The sequence below is a fragment of the Ruditapes philippinarum genome, unplaced genomic scaffold, assembly GCF_026571515.1.
Source record: "Ruditapes philippinarum isolate M1 unplaced genomic scaffold, ASM2657151v2 ctg11330_1_1_1_1, whole genome shotgun sequence".
Classification (NCBI taxonomy): domain Eukaryota; kingdom Metazoa; phylum Mollusca; class Bivalvia; order Venerida; family Veneridae; genus Ruditapes; species Ruditapes philippinarum.
This window is the reverse complement of record NW_026854103.1, coordinates 4455-24916: the sequence shown is the minus strand read 5'-3', so window position 1 is coordinate 24916 and position 20462 is coordinate 4455. Positions and strand designations below refer to the sequence as shown.

The 20462-nt window shown below is 33.6% G+C and overlaps 1 protein-coding gene across 1 annotated transcript; it reads right to left on the bottom strand.

Annotated features, from left to right (window-relative positions):
• Positions 1–2141: 2141 nt before the first annotated feature.
• Positions 2142–20157, bottom strand: LOC132738952 (pseudouridylate synthase 1 homolog; the record flags this gene model as incomplete). Its single annotated transcript, XM_060726579.1, is given in 16 exon segments — positions 2142–3440; positions 7428–7512; positions 7715–7785; positions 8670–8744; positions 9399–9443; positions 11877–11947; positions 12270–12363; positions 13908–13953; positions 14116–14222; positions 15056–15156; positions 15721–15790; positions 16252–16320; positions 17193–17286; positions 18050–18138; positions 19514–19576; positions 20076–20157. Coding segments are annotated over 16 exon segments (1608 nt in total). The 3' UTR covers positions 2142–2978.
• Between the last annotated feature and the right edge of the window lie 305 nt (positions 20158–20462).

The window sequence follows — 20462 nt, the reverse complement described above, 5'->3', positions numbered from 1 at the left end:
GGCTATAATTTGAACTCTTGCTAGAGTTTTACAACACAATGTTTCATGCAAAATATCTAACCTCTAGCATTTGTCAATTGCTAGAAGAATTTTTTTTAAGGTTTTTACTATATACATATAAGGAAAACCAATGACCCCTGGGGCGGGCCGATTTTGACCCCAGGGCTATAATTTGAACAATCTGGGTAGAGGTCTACAACACAATGCCTTATGCAAAATATGTAAGCTCTAGGCCTTTTGGGTCTTTACAAGGTGTTTTAAGTTTTTACTATATGTACATATAGCGAAAATCAATGACCCCGGGGCAAGGCCGATTTTGACCCAAGGGCTATAATTTGAACAATCTTGTTAAGGGTCTACCAGATGATGCCTTATGCAAAATATCTAAGTTCTAGGCCTTTTGGGTTTTTACAAGAAGGTATTTTAAGTTTTTACTATATGTACATAGTGAAAATCAATATCCCCTGGGGCGGGGCCAATTTTAACCCCAGGGCTATAATTTGAACAATCTTGTTAGAGGTCTACCAGACAATGCCTTATGCAAAATATCTAAGCTCTAGGCCTTTTGGGTCTTTACAAGAAGATTTTTTAAATTTATTCTTATAATTCCTTTTGGTTGCCATGGCAACCAGATTTCTGCATGGAATGAAATTCTTTGAACAACTTTGGAAGCTCTTCACCCAAGGAACAATCCTGCCAAGTTTGGTTGAAATTGGACGAGTGGTTTTTCACAAGAAGATTTTTTAAGTTCACTATATAATCTATATAACACACACACACACACACGCACACACACACACACAGGTGAATCGCTATATGCCACCGCATCGCAGATGCTGCGGTGGCATAAAAACAGGCTGCTTTGTGCCTGCTAGCTTTACAGTTGCTTTGTGCTGAAGTGAATTAAACTGCTAGCTAATGCAGTTCCTGTGTCTTTAGGTGAGCTTAATTGCTAGCAAAACAATTGTTGTGGTCATGTGAGCTTTACTGCTAGCAAAAACAGTTGTTATTCTATTATTTTTGTAATCTTGTCTGCCTTGTTGAGTTTCAGCATCACATTACATGATCATAACACCAATGAAATATGATAATTTTCAATATTAATGAAAGCAAGATAATAAATTGCCTAGACAATATGCAAACAAAATGATGAAGCGTAATTTCCTGAATAATAAATAAATTCTCACCTATATAATAATACATTATTAAATTCCCAAGCAATTTAATATGTTGTACAATACTGAATGGGTACAATACTGAATGGTTTATAAACAAATCTAGCATGTCAACATCATGTTTAATTATTCTCTAAATGCAATCTTCAATGGCTGTGAGAGATAATTAAATGCCATTCTGTTGTTATTTATCAAAGCTTTGTCAGAAGGTGATCCAATTTCATCTAACATCTTTGTTTTATGTGCAAAGGTTTTAGGTCCAGTTATCAAGCAAACTAACACCATTTATTATATACTTATAAATGAAATGGTAATACAAAGAAACCATACGTCAACACTGGATAAATATGAACAATATTTTAATTAAAATCTACAGGATTTGATCTTATGTGGTTCTTCGTCAGGATAATTTGTACAAAATAAATCTATCTAAAGTATACAAATTGTATAAGATGGTAAGTCACGTGGTAGATAAAAAAAATCGCAACAACATTAATAGTTTTCTAAAAATAGATCAAATAAAGGAAACTTGCCAGCAAAGTTTGTGGAAGTGTGCAAAGTTTTTTATCTTTGTTAATTAGTATTTTGGAAGATGCCATATATGCTTGATGTAGCAGTCAAATGTTAATATTTTCTATATTAGGCTGTCTGTAAGTTTTCTTCTTTTTTCAATGCTTTCCTTGTATTATTCTGAAATTTGGCGTTTTGGAGGGTCTTGTTCTTTTGGTGATGTTGAAAATTTATAAATGAAATTTTAAAAATACTGATGAAATAAAATGTGTATCTTTATTTTGCGTTTTTTTGTTTGTTTTTCACTGTCCATTTTTTTTCCAATGCAGTGAAACATATTTTCTGTATTTTCACTGGTGTCTTGCTGGACTACTTCCTTCTTAATTCAGCCAATACACAAAATTAAAAGTGGAGTCTTAAAAATTGTAAGGTCAAATAAAGAGAAAAAGTATATAATAAACAGAAAATTCATGTATTTTCTACAAATACACCATTATTTTCATTGAGTAATATAAAATATGATAATTTTCAAATCACAAAATGTTAGAACTTAGAGGATCATTTATGGTATCCACCTACCAAATATGGAAGATATCATTAAATAAATTAACTTATAAGGACAAATTTAAGATAAATCCAACTGGAAAAATAGGTTAATTATACAACGCCCTATTTTCAAAGTAAAAATACTGGGAAATATGGATGGCACACTTATATAACCTGGCAACTTCATGTACTTTGTATTGATAAGTAAGTGTTGAAATTATGAGTCCATTTGTATTGCTTGTTTGGGTTTTACGTCACACCAACACAGTTTAGGTCATATCGCGACGTTCCTGCTTTACTGGTGGAGGAAAACCTCCGTGCATTATTTCAGGCACAAACGGGCACCCGAGTAGAACCACCGACGTTCCGTAAGCTAGCTGGGTAGCTTCCTCACATGAACGAATCTGAACTCTGACAAAAATCATTGAACTAGAATTGGTACTGATCGTGCCTGAAAAGTTTGGATAAAATTACAACAGTCTTATTTGAGCAGTGGTTCGAACAAGTTTTGTGACAAACAGATGAACAGACTACCGGGAGGTGATCCCTATATTGGTTTTAGAACAACCATGTACATTTTTTATTTAAAAGACCTATAAACTTCATTTAAATCTTTAACTGTGAAATCATAAAAACTCCCTTCTCTAGACTGTTCATGAATAAAAACAGCAGTTTATTAATCTTAATGTATTAAAATATATTTTCTTTTAACAATATTCCTTGCAGAAAATTCAATTTTTACACCATCTACAATTTCATTGACTCTGCCTTGACTTCTTCACTAGCCACGTTATCATTGTCTGATTTATTCTCAGTATTTTCTGAATCACAATCAATCTGAGACGGTGTTGCCCCATCATCACATGACTCCCTCTGATTGGTTAAATTTCCTGAATGACAGTCCATCTTTGATGAGGTCACATCATCACATGATTCATTCTGATTGGTCAATATTTTTTCTTGACTGGTTTCTAATACACAGTCACTTGTTGAACTAGATTGTGCTTCTGTTTGATCAAGACTGGTTCCTGATAAACAGTCCGTGTTAGAACCAGGCTGTGCTTTTGTTTGAACCAGACTGGTTTCTGCTTCACTGTCTATCACAGAACCAGACTGTGTTTCTGGTTGAACAAGTCTATCTTTGTTTATTCTTTCATCTTCTGTATTCTCTGTTGATTCCTTAGCATCAGTTGGCTCTGACAAAAGTATCTAGAATAATAAGAAACATGTTTTATTTGCCAGCAGATATACCTGTATCTACTTATACATGTATCTTTGTGCAATTGGCAGTTCAATTTAATTTATTATGTTACAGATAAAACAAGCCAAACAAAAAAATAACAAGAGCCACCGCCAGGCGGGGGCAACGCTCTACTTTTTTACTTTTTCTAAAAGCAAACAAATAAACAGTTGAAATAAATCTTTAAAAAGAAAATTAAAGAACAATTTTTAGGTTTTTACTTATTTAATAGGTCTGTCTAGTCACATATGTTGTTTAGTAACAAGGATGAATCCTTCCCAAAAATAAATGATCAAGTTAAGAAAATGTTACAAAATTCAATCATTAAAGGTCAAGGTCATATCTAACTTATTCCACATGTCTGTTTGGTCAGAACTGTTATTTTGTTCACATGTGAATTAATCCGTACATTAATAACAAAATTATGAAAACTTTATCATAACAAGATATGTTTGTAAAACATGTATGCCCCCTATCAGCAGCCAATTAGTCATGTGATAAGGTTATTATGCATGACTTCTGACCCAGTGATCAAACAATTAATAAGGGTTATAAAGTATCTACTGGTCATGACCTTGACCTTTGACCCCTTGACCCAAAACTCAATAGGGGTCATCTGCTGGTCACGACCAATCATCATACAAAGTTTGAAGTTCCTAGGCCTAGGCGTTTTTTAGTAAATTGATCAGAAACCGTTTTTACCTACAAGGTCAATGTGACCTTGACCTTTGACCCCTTGACCCCAAAATCAATAGGGGTCATCTGCTGGTCATGACCAATCACCATGCCAAGTTTGAAGTTCTTAGGCCTAAGGGTTCTCTTATTATTGATCGGAAACCGTTTTAACATACAAGGTCAATGTGACCTTGACCTTTGACCCCAAAATCAATAGGGGTCATCTGCTGGTCATGACCAATCACCATGCCAAGTTTGAAGTTTCTAGGCCGAAGCGTTCTTTAGTTATTGATCAGAAACTGTTTTTACTTACAAGGTCATTGTGACCTTGACCTTTGACCCCTTGATCCCAAAATCAATAGGAGTAATCTGCTGGTCATGACAAATCACCATACCAAGTTTGAAGTTCCTAGGCCTAAGCGTTCTTGAGTTATTGATCAGAAACTGTTTTTACTTAAAAGGTCAATGTGACCTTGACCTTTGACCCCTTCACCTAAAACTCAATAGGGGTCATCTGCTGCTCATGACCAATCATCACACAAAGTTTGAAGTTCCTAGGCCTAAGCGTTTTTAGTGCATTGATCGGAAACCGTTTTTACCTACAAGGTCAATGTGACCTTGACCTTTGACCCCAAAATCAATAGGTCATCTGCTGGTCATGACCAATCACCATACCAAGTTTGAAGTTCCTAGGCATAAGGGTTCTTAAGTTATTGATCGGAAAGCATTTTTACCTACAAGGTCAATGTGACCTTGCCCTTTAACCCCTTAACCCCAAAATCAATAGGGGTCATCTGCTGGTCATGACCAATCACCATACCAAGTTTGAAGTTCCTAGGCCTAAGGGTTCTTTCATTATTGATCGGAAACCGTTTTTACCTACAAGGTCAATGTGACCTTGACCTTTGACCCCTTAACGCCAAAATCAATAGGGGTCATCTGATTGGTCATAACCAATCACCATACCAAGTTTGAAGTTCCTAGGCCTAAGGGTTCTTTTGTTATTGATCAGAAACCGTTTTTAATTAAAAGGTCAATGTAACCTTGACCTTTGACCCCAAAATCTATACGGGTCATCTACTGATCATGACCAATCACCATACCAAGTTTGAAGTTCCTAGGCCTTAAGGTTCTTTAGTTATTGATCGGAAACCGTTTTTACCTACAAGGTCAATGTGACCTTGACCTTTGACCCCTTGACCCCAAAATCAATAGGGGTCATCTACTGATCATGACCAATCACCATACCAAGTTTGATGTTCCTAAGCCTTAAGGTTCTTTAGTTATTGATCGGAAACCGTTTTTACCTACAAGGTCAATGTGACCTTGACCTTTGACCCCTTGACCCCAAAATCAATAGGGGTCATCTACTGATCATGACCAATCACCATACCAAGTTTGAAGTTCCAAGGCATTAAGGTTCTTTAGTTATTGATCAGAAACCGTTTTTGCTTACAAGGTCAATGTGACCTTGACCTTTGACCCCTTGACCCAAAATCAATAGGGGTCATCTACTGATCATGACCAATCACCATACCAAGTTTGAAGTTCCTAGGCCTTAAGGTTCTTTAGTTATTGATCGGAAACCGTTTTTGCTTTTAAGGTCAATGTGACCTTGACCTTTGACCCCTTGACCCCAAAATCAATAGGGGTCATCTACTGGTCATGACTAATCACCATACCAAGTTTGAAGCTCATAGGCCTTAAGGTTCTTTAGTTATTGATCGGAAACTGTTTTTGCTTTCAAGGTCAATGTGACCTTGACCTTTGACCCCTTGACTCCAAAATCAATAGGGGTCATCTACTGGTCATGACCAATCACCATACCAAGTTTGAAGTTCCTAGGCCTTAAGGTTCTTTAGTTATTGATCGGAAACCGTTTTTTGCTTTCAAGGTCAATGTGACCTTGACCTTTGACCCCTTGACCCCAAAATCAATAGGGGTCATCTACTGATCATGACCAATCACCATACCAAGTTTGAAGTTCCTAGGCCTTAAGGTTCTTTAGTTATTGATCGGAAACCGTTTTTGCTTTTAAGGTCAATGTGACCTTGACCTTTGACCCCTTGACCCCAAAATCAATAGGGGTCATCTACTGGTCATGACCAATCACCATACCAAGTTTGAAGTTCCTAGGCCTTAAGGTTATTTAGTTATTGATCGGAAACCGTTTTTGCTTTTAAGGTCAATGTGACCTTGACCTTTGACCCCTTGACTCCAAAATCAATAGGGGTCATCTACTGGTCATGACCAATCACCATACCAAGTTTGAAGTTCCTAGGCCTTAAGGTTCTTTAGTTATTGATCGGAAACCGTTTTTGCTTTCAAGGTCAATGTGACCTTGACCTTTGACCCCTTGACTCCAAAATCAATAGGGGTCATCTACTGGTCATGACCAATCACCATACCAAGTTTGAAGTTCCTAGGCCTTAAGGTTCTTTAGTTATTGATCGGAAACCGTTTTTGCTTTCAAGGTCAATGTGACCTTGACCTTTGACCCCTTGACCCCAAAATCAATAGGGGTCATCTACTGGTCATGACCAATCACCATACCAAGTTTGAAGTTCCTAGGCCTAAGGGTTCTTTAGTTATCACTCGGAAACCATTTGGTCTACGGACCGACGGACCGACAAGTGCAAAGCAATATACCCCCTTTTTTTCAAAATGGGGGCATAATTAAATAGTCACGGTCATTTATAACTCAAGGTCAAGGTCAGTTCAACCTTTTAAAAGGTCTTGTCCAAAATATAGTTATGTCAAAGTGTGAAGATAATCCATTTATCAATTACCAAGTTACAGTCAATTATAGCAAAAATCAGTGAAAATTCAATAATTTAACCTTCAAGGCCAAGGTCATTAAAGAGCCAAGGTCAATTTGAGTTTGATATACATGAAGGTCTTATCCTAAAATTTAGACATTTGACATTGAAGTTAGTTTGGTCTGCTTAAAGGTCTTGTCCAAAGGGTTGTTGTAGCCAAGTATGAAGACAACATACTAAGAAATTAAAAAGTTATGATCAAGGTACAAGTTTGCCGACGGCAACATCACATGTAACAATACAAAAAAGTCTAGCTAAAAAATGACACAACACTAAGTTTTTGACTGGTCACCCTTAAAATGATTCTGACTGACTCTTTAATAAGAAGTTTTTGACTGATTTCCAAACAAAACTTTTAGGCTGGTACTCTGACAAAAGTTTTTGACTGGTTGGAAAAGTAGTTCATATATATCAATCTTGTAAAATAGTAGTAATCATAGTTCAACCAAGAGCCAAACTTACATTATCTATCTTTTTTCGTTCAGACCATCTATTTTCCATAGGTCCACAGGTGTGAAAATGTAGCTTGGCCATCCAATTCATCATACTGAGAAACAGAATACATGTTAGTATGAAATATATACTTTCAAAAATACATTTATTATCATATGTTCCCAGTGAATAATTTCTTATGTCTCCTTAATAGAGAAATCATAGAATTGTTAATCCCTACCCTAATGTAATAGACTAATTACTTATTAATTTACTCTGTTTTAAAGAGGACACTAAGAAGTAGGGGAGCAAATTACCTTTGAGTTTCTATTTCCTCTTTAATTATTTCAGAAAATATGTATTCTTCTTTGAATGTGCTGATTTTTTCCTGAAAACACAGAAAAATGTAGAAAAATGTTATTTTCCTTCAATGTACATGAAGAGCTGAACATATATACACCACATATAACTATGAAATTAACAAAATAGTTAAAACAGCTAGATACCATATTAATCATAACAAAGGGGGATAATAAATACAGCGAAACTCAATCCTAAGCATTATGATCGGGAAAACCTTAATAAGCAAGTGTTACTTAGCACCAATAGTACAGATTATCTATTTTATCATTTTTCAATTTAATATAAAAGTCATGTACAAAATTTTAATCATTTAAAAACAAAAACATAGAGGATATTTGTTTGTTTTGCATGTAAGATTGAAATATAATTTCACTGAGTGAACACCAGATGCAATATTTTCACGAGTGGCGTAGCCACGAGTGAACATATAATAGCTGGTGTTCACGAATGAAATATATTTCAATCTTATACGTAAAACAAATAAATTTTCTCTAATTTTGTTACATTTTTAACATGATGTATGGTGACATCGACTTTCTTTTCCTAAAGAATCACAATTTACGTATGACGGCATTTATTTCTGCCTGTTATTCCATTTAGTTATGATTTTCTTTTAATCCGCATTCGGATATAGTCCGGCTACAGTGAAAATTATATTTTATAAATTTCACTAGTGTTTTATCAGAATATAATCATCTAATATATTACAATAAAACACTGGAAAGCATGAAATAAAGTGGAATAATGATTGTGCCAGATGATCATATCTGCATTGTTCATAATTCAGTCCCAAATTATTTAGAAATTTTTCCTAAAAATGATGAATGGATTTGTCCAGATTGAAAGATGGACAAGTCCATTTCCTATATTTAGCAAGGTAAGGGTTAAATTAAATCAAAAGATGCTTACTCTAAGGTGATTAAAGTCAATTCTTTCATGGGAGCCATCAGACGCGTACCTTCTGTTGTAATGGTCGTAGTGCAGCTGAAAAATTCAAAATCATGTCTATATTTAAGCATTTTTTTATACATTTGTATGTGTGGTTTTTATGCCGATTTCAGCACATTTTTGGTTATATCTCGCCCATAATCTTGGCAGTTGGTACACCTTACCTACTTTCCTGGATAACTTGCCAGTATTTATCAATTTCTATGTATGTGACTGACAATAAGTCCAAATTGATTTCTACATTGACAAAGAGAGAAAACTTGAATATCAAATCAATTGTCCGCCATCAATTGTCACAGAGAAATTTTGACTCGCAAGAGGACTGAACCTGCCATCCCTGGGTTACAAATCTGATGCTCTCCCAATTCAGCTAAGCAAGCAGACTTATATTTATAACAAGTTCACCTTTATTGTATTTGGAATAGTACAGCAATCAGTTTTAAATTTATAAATACTAGCAGCAATCCGTTTTGAATTAATAAATACAAGTTTTTCATTATCTACCTTATAACACATTCAATTGCAACTGTTTAACATATGTGTATACCTGACTTAAAAATGTATTTTTTTTTTCAACCAACAAATAAATGAGGTGTATATTTCTGTTTTTGTATTTGTTGAACTAGCTTAATGGTTTACACACAATTTATTACATGGACATGAATTTACAAACTTAAATTCCAACCTTACCTTTTCTAACATAAGTCCCAGGGCTGGAGCTCTAGGTATGTCCATCTAAAATGTGTTGACAAATAAAATAGGCTTTAATTTTCAAAATGTATTTTTTTCTTAGGGTTGTAAGTATCATCAACACTTTCAAAAGTATTTATGGCTGTATTATAAGAGTGAAATGATTTAATGTAAAACAAGAACTGTCAGACGACAGTGATGCTGGACTATTCGAAAAAGTTGTCACAAGGGTGTTTCATTGAGTATAATAATACTTACCTATATAAATACATAAAATTGTCCAAAAAGGTAAAAAGGCTAATTATAAAGATGTTTTATTGAGTAAATCACTGCTTTATTATCATGAATGCATAAAACTGTCCCAAAAAAGGCACAAACCCTTCAGTAGATATGGAGATACCAGCTTACACAAGAATTTGTAAGTCCAAAAAGGGGCATAATAATGCAAAAAAATCAGAGTTATGGGACTTGTGCCAATCATGTAAGATAATCACAGAGAACAAGTGTGTGAAGTTTCAATCCATTACCTTTAGTAGTTATGAAGATACCAGCTTACAAGCAAAAACTTAACCAAGAATTTCTAAGTCAAACAAGAGGGCCATGATGGCCCTGAAGTCGCTCACCTGTATATAGCCCCCCCCCCCCCCCCCCCCCCCCCCCCGGAGTGGGGCCAGTTTAAACCCCAGGGCTTTAATTTGAACAAACTTGGTAGACACCCATTAGAAGATGTTTCATGCTAAACATCTAAGGTCTAGCTCGTTGGGTTTTTTAAAAGAAGATTTTTTTCAAGTTTTTTCTTTACACATATAGTTAAAAACAATGACACACCTGGGGCAGGGCAAGTTTTGACCCCAGGGCTTTTATTTGAACAATCTTTGTAGACACTTACTATAAATTGTCTCATGCTTAATATCTAAACTCAAGCTATTTGGGTTTTTTCAAAGAAGATTTTTAAGTTTTTGCTATACACATATAAAGAGATCAATGTCCACCGGGGTCAGCCAATTTTGACCCCAGGGCTTTGATTTGAACAAACTTTGTAGACACTCACTAGAAGATGCTTTGTGCTTAATATCTAAACCCTAGCTATTTGAGGTTTTTCAAAGAAGATTTTTTAAGCTTTTACTATACACATACATGTATAAGGAAAATCAATGACCCCCTGGGGCGGGGCCAATTTTGACCCCAGGGCTCTTATTTGAACAAATTTGGTAGACATCCATTAGAACATGTTTCATGCTAAATATCTGAGCTCTAGCTCTTTGGGTTCTTTAAAAGAAGATTTTTAAGTTTTTACTATATGCATATAGGGAAAATCAATGACCCCCTGGGGCGGGGCCAATTTTGACCCCAGGGCTTTTATTTGAACAAACTTGGTAGACACCCATTAGAAGATGTTTCATGCTAAATATCTGAGCTCTAGCTCTTTGGGTTCTTTAAAAGAAGATTTTTAAGTTTTTACTATATGCATATAGGGAAAATCAATGACCTCCTGGGGCGTGGCCAATTTTGACCCCAGGGCTTTTATTTGAACAAATTTGGTAGACACCCATTAGAAGATGTTTCATGCTAAATATCCTAGCTCTAGCTCTTTGGGTTCTTTAAAAGAAGATTTTTTAAGTTTTTACTAAATGCATATAGGGAAAATCAATGATCCCCAGGGGCGGGGCCAATTTTGACCCCAGGGCTTTTATTTGAGCAAACTTGGTAGACACTCACTAGAAGATGTTTCATGCCAAATATCTAAGCTCTAGCTCTTTGGGTTTTTTAGAAGAAGATATTTAAAGTTTTTTCTTTTGATTGCCATAGCAACCAGAGTTCTGCATGGAATTAAATTCTTTGAACAATTTCAAAGGTGACCATCAAAGGAACATTCCTATGAAGTTTGAATGAAATTGGCTTAGTGGTTTATGAGGAGATGTCATTTAAAGTAAAAGTTTACGGACGCCGGACGGCCGGACGCCAGACGAAAAGCGATCACAAAAGCTCACCCTGTCACTTTGTGATAGGTGAGCTAAAAAGGGGCATCATTATGCAAAAAAATAAAATCAGAGTTATGGGACTTGTGCAAATCATGCGAGATAATCACAGAGAACAAGTGTGTGAAGTTTCAATCCATTCCCTTCTGTAGTTATGGAGTTACTTGCTTACATGCAAAAACTTAACCATAGAGACGTCGACAAATGAATGACTGCATTAGCTGAATGGTCAAGCTGAAAATGGTAGGTTTTCAGAGCAAACTCTATAAAGTAGAATCTAAGAAAATTCAGACCAAATTAAGTGATGACCCATCTATTGGGTCATGAGAAACACAAAAGTTTTCAAAGGATGGTTTCACCAAAAAGGGGCAATAACATCACATGGATACTACAATTTAAAGCAAATCGTACTAGTGGACTCAGAAATGTTGAAGACCATTGTTTATGCCTTGCATTAACTATAGACTAATGGCTCACCCTGAATCTAATTAAAACTAACCTTCTCATGATTGTAAGCCTCCTCAATGGCATCAATATTAGCATGGCCTCTCAATATGGCAATTGTCAAACCTGAAATTTACATAATAATAAATGAGCCGTGTCATGACAATACCAACATAGTGGGTTTGCGACCGGCATGGATCCAGACCAGCCTGCGCGTATCTGATCAGGATCCCTGCTGTTCGCTATCACTTTCTCTACTTGTTATAGGGTTTGTAAGCGAACAACGTTCATTTGAAGATTAAGGAATTTTGATGAATTGAAATACAAAAATTTAGCTACAAACAGTTTACAGTCTGGCTTAATTGCACAGAAGTTCAGGCTGTTGCCTTATACTGGTGACAAAAGCTAATTACTTGGTAAAGTGTTTCTTACAAACTGTATTTCTTACCGATCATTTTTCTAATTTGATGTAACATAAAACTCTGGCCACGGACAGACAACACACAGAATTCTACCCCATCTCGTACAAATGGCTTTCCGCACTGTAAACATAATACATTCATATAAAAATATGGAGTAATATTAACCATAAAAAATAAATTAATCACTAATAAATTAACAATATATTAACAATATCAGGCTATTTTTCTTATCATGGGGTTTGAGAAATGTCTATTTTAAAGGCTCATTTTGCCTCAGAAATTTTTTTTTATTTTTAAACATTTCTTTAATTATGTTTTAATAATGGATTATGAGCATGTAAGTTGTTTAACAACTGGAGAAAGCAGTACTGAACATAGAGTAATGTGTCATAAAGGTAGCAAAATGTAAACAAAATAGTATTTTGACTTCCATACAAAATACAAATTCACTATAATTATACTAATTGCCAACAGAACAAAGAAAGCTAAAGATAGTTCATCTATGGGGAAAATGAGTATTTCTTTTGACACTATAACAACTTCAAGATATCAAAAATAATAAGTTTATAGAAACAAAATTGATAGGATATCTAATAGGCGTATTGGGCCCTTAAGTAACAAAAGGCAGTGACTTATACAATCCCCTTGTGGATTTTAATGAAACTTGGTCTCACATCCCTATCTATCTTATAATTCCTGCCAAAATTTTGAAAAACTGCATAAATAATTTTCAAGATAGACAAAGGGATGGACTTAACCCATTACTTCATGAGCATTTTGTGAAAAATGGCTGTTTTCATTGAAAAGTCTCCTGTTACAAGTTCAAATTGCTATAATACTATAAAAACTGATTTAATACTCATCAAACTTGGCACAAATGTTGACTGGACCATTGCCCTTGCAACAACATGCTCAGACTTAAATTTTCTGTTACCATGGCAATGAGGGGACATCTCAAAATTGCCAAAAATCACTATTTTGCGTTGATTTCTTCCATCAAAATTGATTTCAAAGTGCAGCAACTTCTCAAGGGATTGAGATAGAGTCAAATGCTTTTCAGCGTTGGTTACACGTTACCTTATGATCAATCTGGGGTCATTTTTAGCCTCTCACAAGTCCAAAATTTTCTTGGCAATGAGGGGGACTACTGCCCCCCTTCAAACCCCCCAAACAGAAGGGGGCACATCCCCCTTCTGGCAACCCCCCGATGTATCTTTTTGTTGGGGGGCCACGCCGAAAAAGTGGTCACTTTTTTAACAACATTTCTCAAACAAAAACAAGTGTTGGGGGCCTAAATAAGGCATTTTTTCACCATTTGAGACAAAAAAAAAGGGGGGGGGTGAAAAAGGCATTATATCGCATAATGGGTTAAAGATGGACAGAGACATATCAATATCCCACTTCTAATTTCATTGGCCGAGGATAACAAAGGGTCCTTATGTCTAAACATGAATACAATACATCCACTACCAGTAATTGATAAAGTTAGTCAATTTCAACAAAATGCAAAAAGACCTCATGTGCATTTAAAGTGTCAAGTTTTATCAAAATTGGTTAAGTGCTTTTGAAGAAGCAGCACACATTAACACCTACATTGCCGTACAAATCAACATTCTCAAATATGTATACCCTCCTCACAACTTTGTAATAAACAATACACCTACCTCAAAATCGATAATATATCTTTTGGCACAGTTTTCAAAAGGTTTACTGAAAAGTATACAAGAATCAAGGGTAACCATCTTTCCAATATAATCTTATACATGTACAATTTAAAGCTGAACATTTTTTTTCTTTTTCAAGCTTAAATCATGTAAAATGATGTTTGTAAAAACATGTAAAAAATTACGACCAAAACTAGAATTAACTTACATTCCAGATGTGAAGTTGTGAAAGTTATGAGTGCCCTGGAACTTCAACAGCACTTCATTCACACGCTCAATAATGTCTTTATTTGTCCTATATTCTAATGTACAAATCTGAAACCAAGATAATAGAGCAGGCATTACTTTTCCTCCTTATACTGGTCCAGTACTAACTCTTATCTAGCTTAATTTCTGTAATCGATTTGGCCATCTTTTTAATTTGGAACAAGGCAGTCTGAAGGACAGCTAAATCCCCTTTTGCAGCGGACATGGTTGTAGCAACCCAATTATTGCGCTCTTAACATAATCTCATTATGGTGATCATTAATGCCAAGTTATTAAAAAAAATGTTATGGAGCAGACATGAAATGTAGACTTTTTAACACATGACCTTTAAGTGTGACCTTGACCTTGGAGGTAGCAACCAAATTATTGCGCTCTGCACATCATCTCATAATGGTAATCACTTTTGCCAAGATTTAAAAATTTTTTCAGCAGTTAAAAAGTTATGGAGCAGACACAACATGTACACTTTTAACACTTGAACTTAAAGTGTGACCTTGATCTTGGGGGTAGCAACCCAATTATTGTGTTCAGCAACATCGTCTCATTATGGTAATCATTTGTGTTAATTTATTTAAAAAAGTGTTCTGTGGTTTATTATGGAGCAGACATGAAATGTACACTTTTAACACTTGACCTTCAAGTGTGACCTTGATCTTGGTGGTAGCAACCCAATTATTGTGCTCTTAACATCTTATGATAATGGTGATCATTTGTGCCATGTTATTTTAAAAACAATTTCAGCAGTTTAGGGTATGGAGCTAACACAAAAGTGTTATGGACGGACAGACAGACGGACAGAGGGACGGACTGTTAGACGGAGGCCATTCCTATAATCCCCTTAATTCTAAATATTGTAAAAACAACTTAAAACAAATACATACCTCTTCAACTGGTGCAAAGGCATATGTGGGTAGAATATATATGTATGTTCTTCCACAGCAATGGTCTTTACTATTGAATCCATTTGTTGTTCTCACTACCTCTGTAAATAGTTGAAAGACAAGTATGGTTAAAATAACTTACATATATCTGTAAAATTTACTATATTGTATGAATATTTACACTAAAGATTTAAGGTAAAAATTCTAATATAAATTTATTTCAAGAAACTACATAAATTTCATTTAAAAAATTGAAATATCCTAATATGAGTTAAGCAGTTTTGATGTATCAAATGTACATTTTTTATTTAAATTTTGGGGACTTATCACAAAATGAAATGTTATTTGACATTGACCTGTTTACAATCTTAACACAAGTTGGCATTTCATATATATATGATTTGAACTTCAGTACTTCACTAGGCTATATTTTATTAGGTAATTTTATATCAAATGACAAGAAATTTGAGATTGTTTACATCATCTGATGTCATAAAGCAAAAACATAATGTTGATAAAAAGATCTTGTTTATTTAAGAGCACATCTTTTATGTACAGCTTAATTGACTATTATGTCAAAAATACAAATGATTTGGTTTTAAAGAATTATTGCCTGATTCACACTTAAACAGTGTGTGCTGTACTGGGTATAAATAAATATTTACCAAACACTCTGATCTGTGGCGGCAGATGCTTGTTAATCTCCTCCAATAAATTCTCTTTATTCATTAACATGTATAAAAATGAAAAAAAAAATCAACAATATAAACAACAGGTTAAGCACAACACAAGACAAAAATTTACATTGTAATTCTAATAAAAAGTGATCCAAAATCAGAAAAGAAAAACTTTTTTGTTGTAATATCATGATGCACTTACTGAACTGTGTATTTCTTTTCATCATAAAGAATTAACAGTAGATTTCATTCCATGAAATGCTATATTTTTAATTTTTGTAAGCCATGGGGTAATTATTTGTGTAGATCAAATTCATTATTTATTTGTGTAGATCAAATTCATTATTTATTTGTGTAGATCAAATTCATTATTTATTTGTGTAGATCAAATTCATTATTTATTTGAGTAGATCAAATTCATTATTAACACTCTATTCAGATAAATTTGGGTCAAACACCCCATCTCCCAAACTAATTTCATAGTAATAATAAATCATAATTATCATATATGTAACATATCTTTAATGACAGGAGGTTCCCAGCTGCAGAAACTCCTTTGTCCGTCCGTGCAGCTCTTTGAAATGACATCTGAAATAAGAAATAGCATTGACACATGTGAAATAACCCTATATAAAACAAGAGCACTGCATGTGCTGTAAACGCTCATAGTATTCCAAGTTTTGTGTTGATATCTTTTACAATGTTTGGATAATGGGCTGCATTAAAGATTTTGCACAACAATGACAATGACACCAACGCTGCAGGAATTAAAATAGCTAGACCGTTTCTTTGGAACAGACAAGCTTATCATGAATGAAAAAGACTCAAGACACATTGACATATTTGACACCAGAGGGAGTATTGATATTCTATATATGAACAGAAATGACATACATGTATATGTAACATTAGCCCTTACCACCCTAAAATAACTTAAACTGAAATGTCCATCTTTCAATCTGGACAAAACAATTCATTATCTTTAAAGAAAATATGAACCGACTATTAGTGAACAGTGCAGACCATGGTCCAAGCAAATTTATCTTGGTCTATTTGGTCTGTACTGGTTGCATGGGTAGAATCAGTTCACACCAGCAGGTTATTGTCACACTACATGTATATACATGTATGGCATTAAATGGTCAACAGAGAACGTTGAATTCAAAAGACCGGTCTCACTAGTACAAATGTTGTCTTTTAAATATGTGGCTGTCCAAAATATTTTTTTAACTATATGAGGTCATCTTAGAGTGAGTATAAATACCGATAAGCAATTTGTATACAAATGTACTTCTTTACAAAACATTCCATTAATCATCATTTTCTATAGATGTATTTAAACAAGTCCAAAAGAAATAGAGACAAAAATATTAATTTGTAATCTTTTTGTTCACAAGACTTACCTAAACAATGTCATTTAACAAAACAATGTCTGTTTGAATGGTTTAAGTAGTTTCTACCTTTCTGGGTGTGTCAGCGTGGTCCTGGGTTATCAACCCTGCCTCCAATATGGCTTTGATTATATCTCCTTCTATTGATGGAAAACCAGGATTCCTGGAAAAATTGGGCAATATAGAATTATAACAGGCCCGCACAGGGATGAAAATAATGGGGCAATTAAGTATTTAAATGGGACCATGAATCCCTTTAACATGAAAATACACATATCATACATGAACTATTTAGAGATAATAAATCAATCCCGATCCACTTAATTGTTACTTTGACAAATATATTCTGTATAATTTAGGTACTGTGGTACACATACATTTGTAGATGTAAAATACTTTACCTATAACAAAAGAACCTTTATAGCATTATAATCTTCAATAGATGAAAACATGAAAATCAATATAGTGCAAAATCCATTTTGGCCGGTCAAAGTTTAACACAAACAGAGGATATTCTTTCTTATAAAGGATTTATTTTCATCGAGTGGTATGAAAATAAATATTTTATGTGTGGCTGCAGCCACAAGTAAAAATGATAATTTTCATACCACATGATGAAAATAAATCCTTTATAGAACAAAACTTGAATTTTCTGTCCATTATATAATTTTTTCCTTTTTTTTTATCTAAATTTCATATTTCCCCTTAAAGTTTGTGTAGTTGCTGAATTTAGATGAAAGTAGTCCGGCATAACACCAGTGAAAATACAGAAAATATGTTCCACTGCAGTGAAAAATATTTTCTTACAGTGAAATTACGGAAAATGAGAAAATGGAAAACGAAAATACAGAAAAGGAAAATATGGAAAATGAAAAAAATTAATATTTCATTTATAAGTATATAATGAGGGATGATTTAAAACTTACAGTTGAAGTCCATAATATCCTTTACCATTGTAGGCGATTAGGAGCGCCACCTTGCGCTTCCTGTCTGCACGTGCAACATTTGGCTCGACCTAAATATAGTTATAATACAACTCATCTTATATAAAACATCTTGGTACAAATTAATAAATTTGGTATATTTTTTTAAAAAATTCAAATGTCAAGAAATTATCAAATATTTGGTATATTGTATAAAGTTCAAATGTCAAGAAATTATCAAATATTTGGTATATTGTATAAAGTTCAAATATCAAGAAATTATCAAATATTTGGTATATTGTATAAAGTTCAAATGTCTAGAAATTATCAAATATTTGGTATATTGTATAAAGTTCAAATGTCAAGAAATTATCAAATATTTGGTATATTGTATAAAGTTCAAATGTCAAGAAATTATCAAATATTTGGTATATTGTATAAAGTTCAAATGTTAAGAAATTATCAAATATTTGGTATATTGTATAAAGTTCAAATGTCAAGAAATTATCAAATATTTGGTATATTGTATAAAGTTCAAATGTTAAGAAATTATCAAATATTTGGTATATTGTATAAAGTTCAAATGTCAAGAAATTATCAAATATTTGGTATATTGTATAAAGTTCAAATGTCTAGAAATTATCAAATATTTGGTATATTGTATAAAAAGTTCAAATGTCAAGAAATTATCAAATATTTGGTATATTGTATAAAGTTCAAATGTCAAGAAATTATCAAATATTTGGTATATTGTATAAAGTTCAAATGTTAAGAAATTATCAAATATTTGGTATATTGTATAAAGTTCAAATGTCAAGAAATTATCAAATATTTGGTATATTGTATAAAGTTCAAATGTCTAGAAATTATCAAATATTTGGTATATTGTATAAAGTTCAAATGTCAAGAAATTATCAAATATTTGGTATATTGTATAAAGTTCAAATGTCAAGAAATTATCAAATATTTGGTATATTGTATAAAGTTCAAATGTTAAGAAATTATCAAATATTTGGTATATTGTATAAAGTTCAAATGTCTAGAAATTATCAAACATTGACTGTTTGGCAAAATATAGTATGCCAGTTTTCCAGCTTTTAATTCAATGTATGAAAGCACCTTACCATTAACCTGCTGAATTTGTACAATGGATTTGTCCTGCAATGAATTTGGAACAGTCCATTCTAAGTTTAAAAGATCTGAGCTACCAACAGTATAGTCTGGCTGCCGGAAGGCTCTTTACTGATGGCAAAAGCTAATCACTTAAGGTTCAAGCATGGTTAAGGGTTCAACGCAAAGATCTGCCTTTTTTTTCTAAAAATATTTATAGAGGACTGGCAAAATACATGAAATAACCTTATAGTTCTACAGTGGGAGAAATGATTTTTACAGTAATCCATAAAATAGTATTAACATGGTGTTACCCATGCAGCAGAGTGTTTAAAAAGATTTTTTTTGTATTCAAACCTTTTGTTTCTTGCTGATATCACTCACTGTATCATCTCCAGTTCTCTTTTCTCCTGTCTTACCCTGAAATACATAGTACATTTATATTGTTTGCTAATATATCAAATTCTAATTTTTCCATGAGTATCAGTGTCAATATTCCTGTGTTGCTTCATGAGTGAAAATCCTTCCTCATCACCAAATAAAAAAATAATCAATATTCAAAATTTTTGTACATAGTTGGTGGTGTAAAATATAAAAAATAAACGTTAAACCTTATACATGTATTAAATACAGCTGAGCAGCTTAACATTTTGTTAGGGAACATTTTATTTCAATGTCTTATTTAATTCATACATCTTACTTCTCACAAATTCACAAAGACAAAAATGAAAAAAAAAATTAAACATGGCTCTTTGATATTTCAAAATTCAAATACAATAATATAAACATATAAAAACAATAGCAAATCTACATTTCTCTCAGTGATTTTTCTTCAGTTCTTTGTGAACAAGAATTTTTCAAAACTATCCAAAAACTCATCTTTTCTTGAATGTGACATGATTGTTATCTTTCTCCATACCTCTACAGATGAAGCCATGTTCCACTTAGCAATCTGCTTAATTCTCTGGAATAACCTTCTTAACATCAGAAATTAAAACCCACTGAAAGTAATAATAATGTATGAGCCGTGTCACGACAAAACTAACATAATTGGTTTGCGACCAGCATGGATCCAGACCAGTCTGCGCATCAGCGCAGTCTGATCAGGATCCATGCTGTTCGCTATCAGTTTCTCCACTTGTAATAGAGTTTGTAAGCGAACAGCATGGATCCTGATCAGACTGTGTGGATTCGCAGGCTGGTCTGGATCCATGCTGGTCGCAAACGCATTATGTTAGTTTTGTCATGACGCTGCTCATATGTATAAAGAGGTGAGGAACAAGTTACATACAGTGATATGATAAAG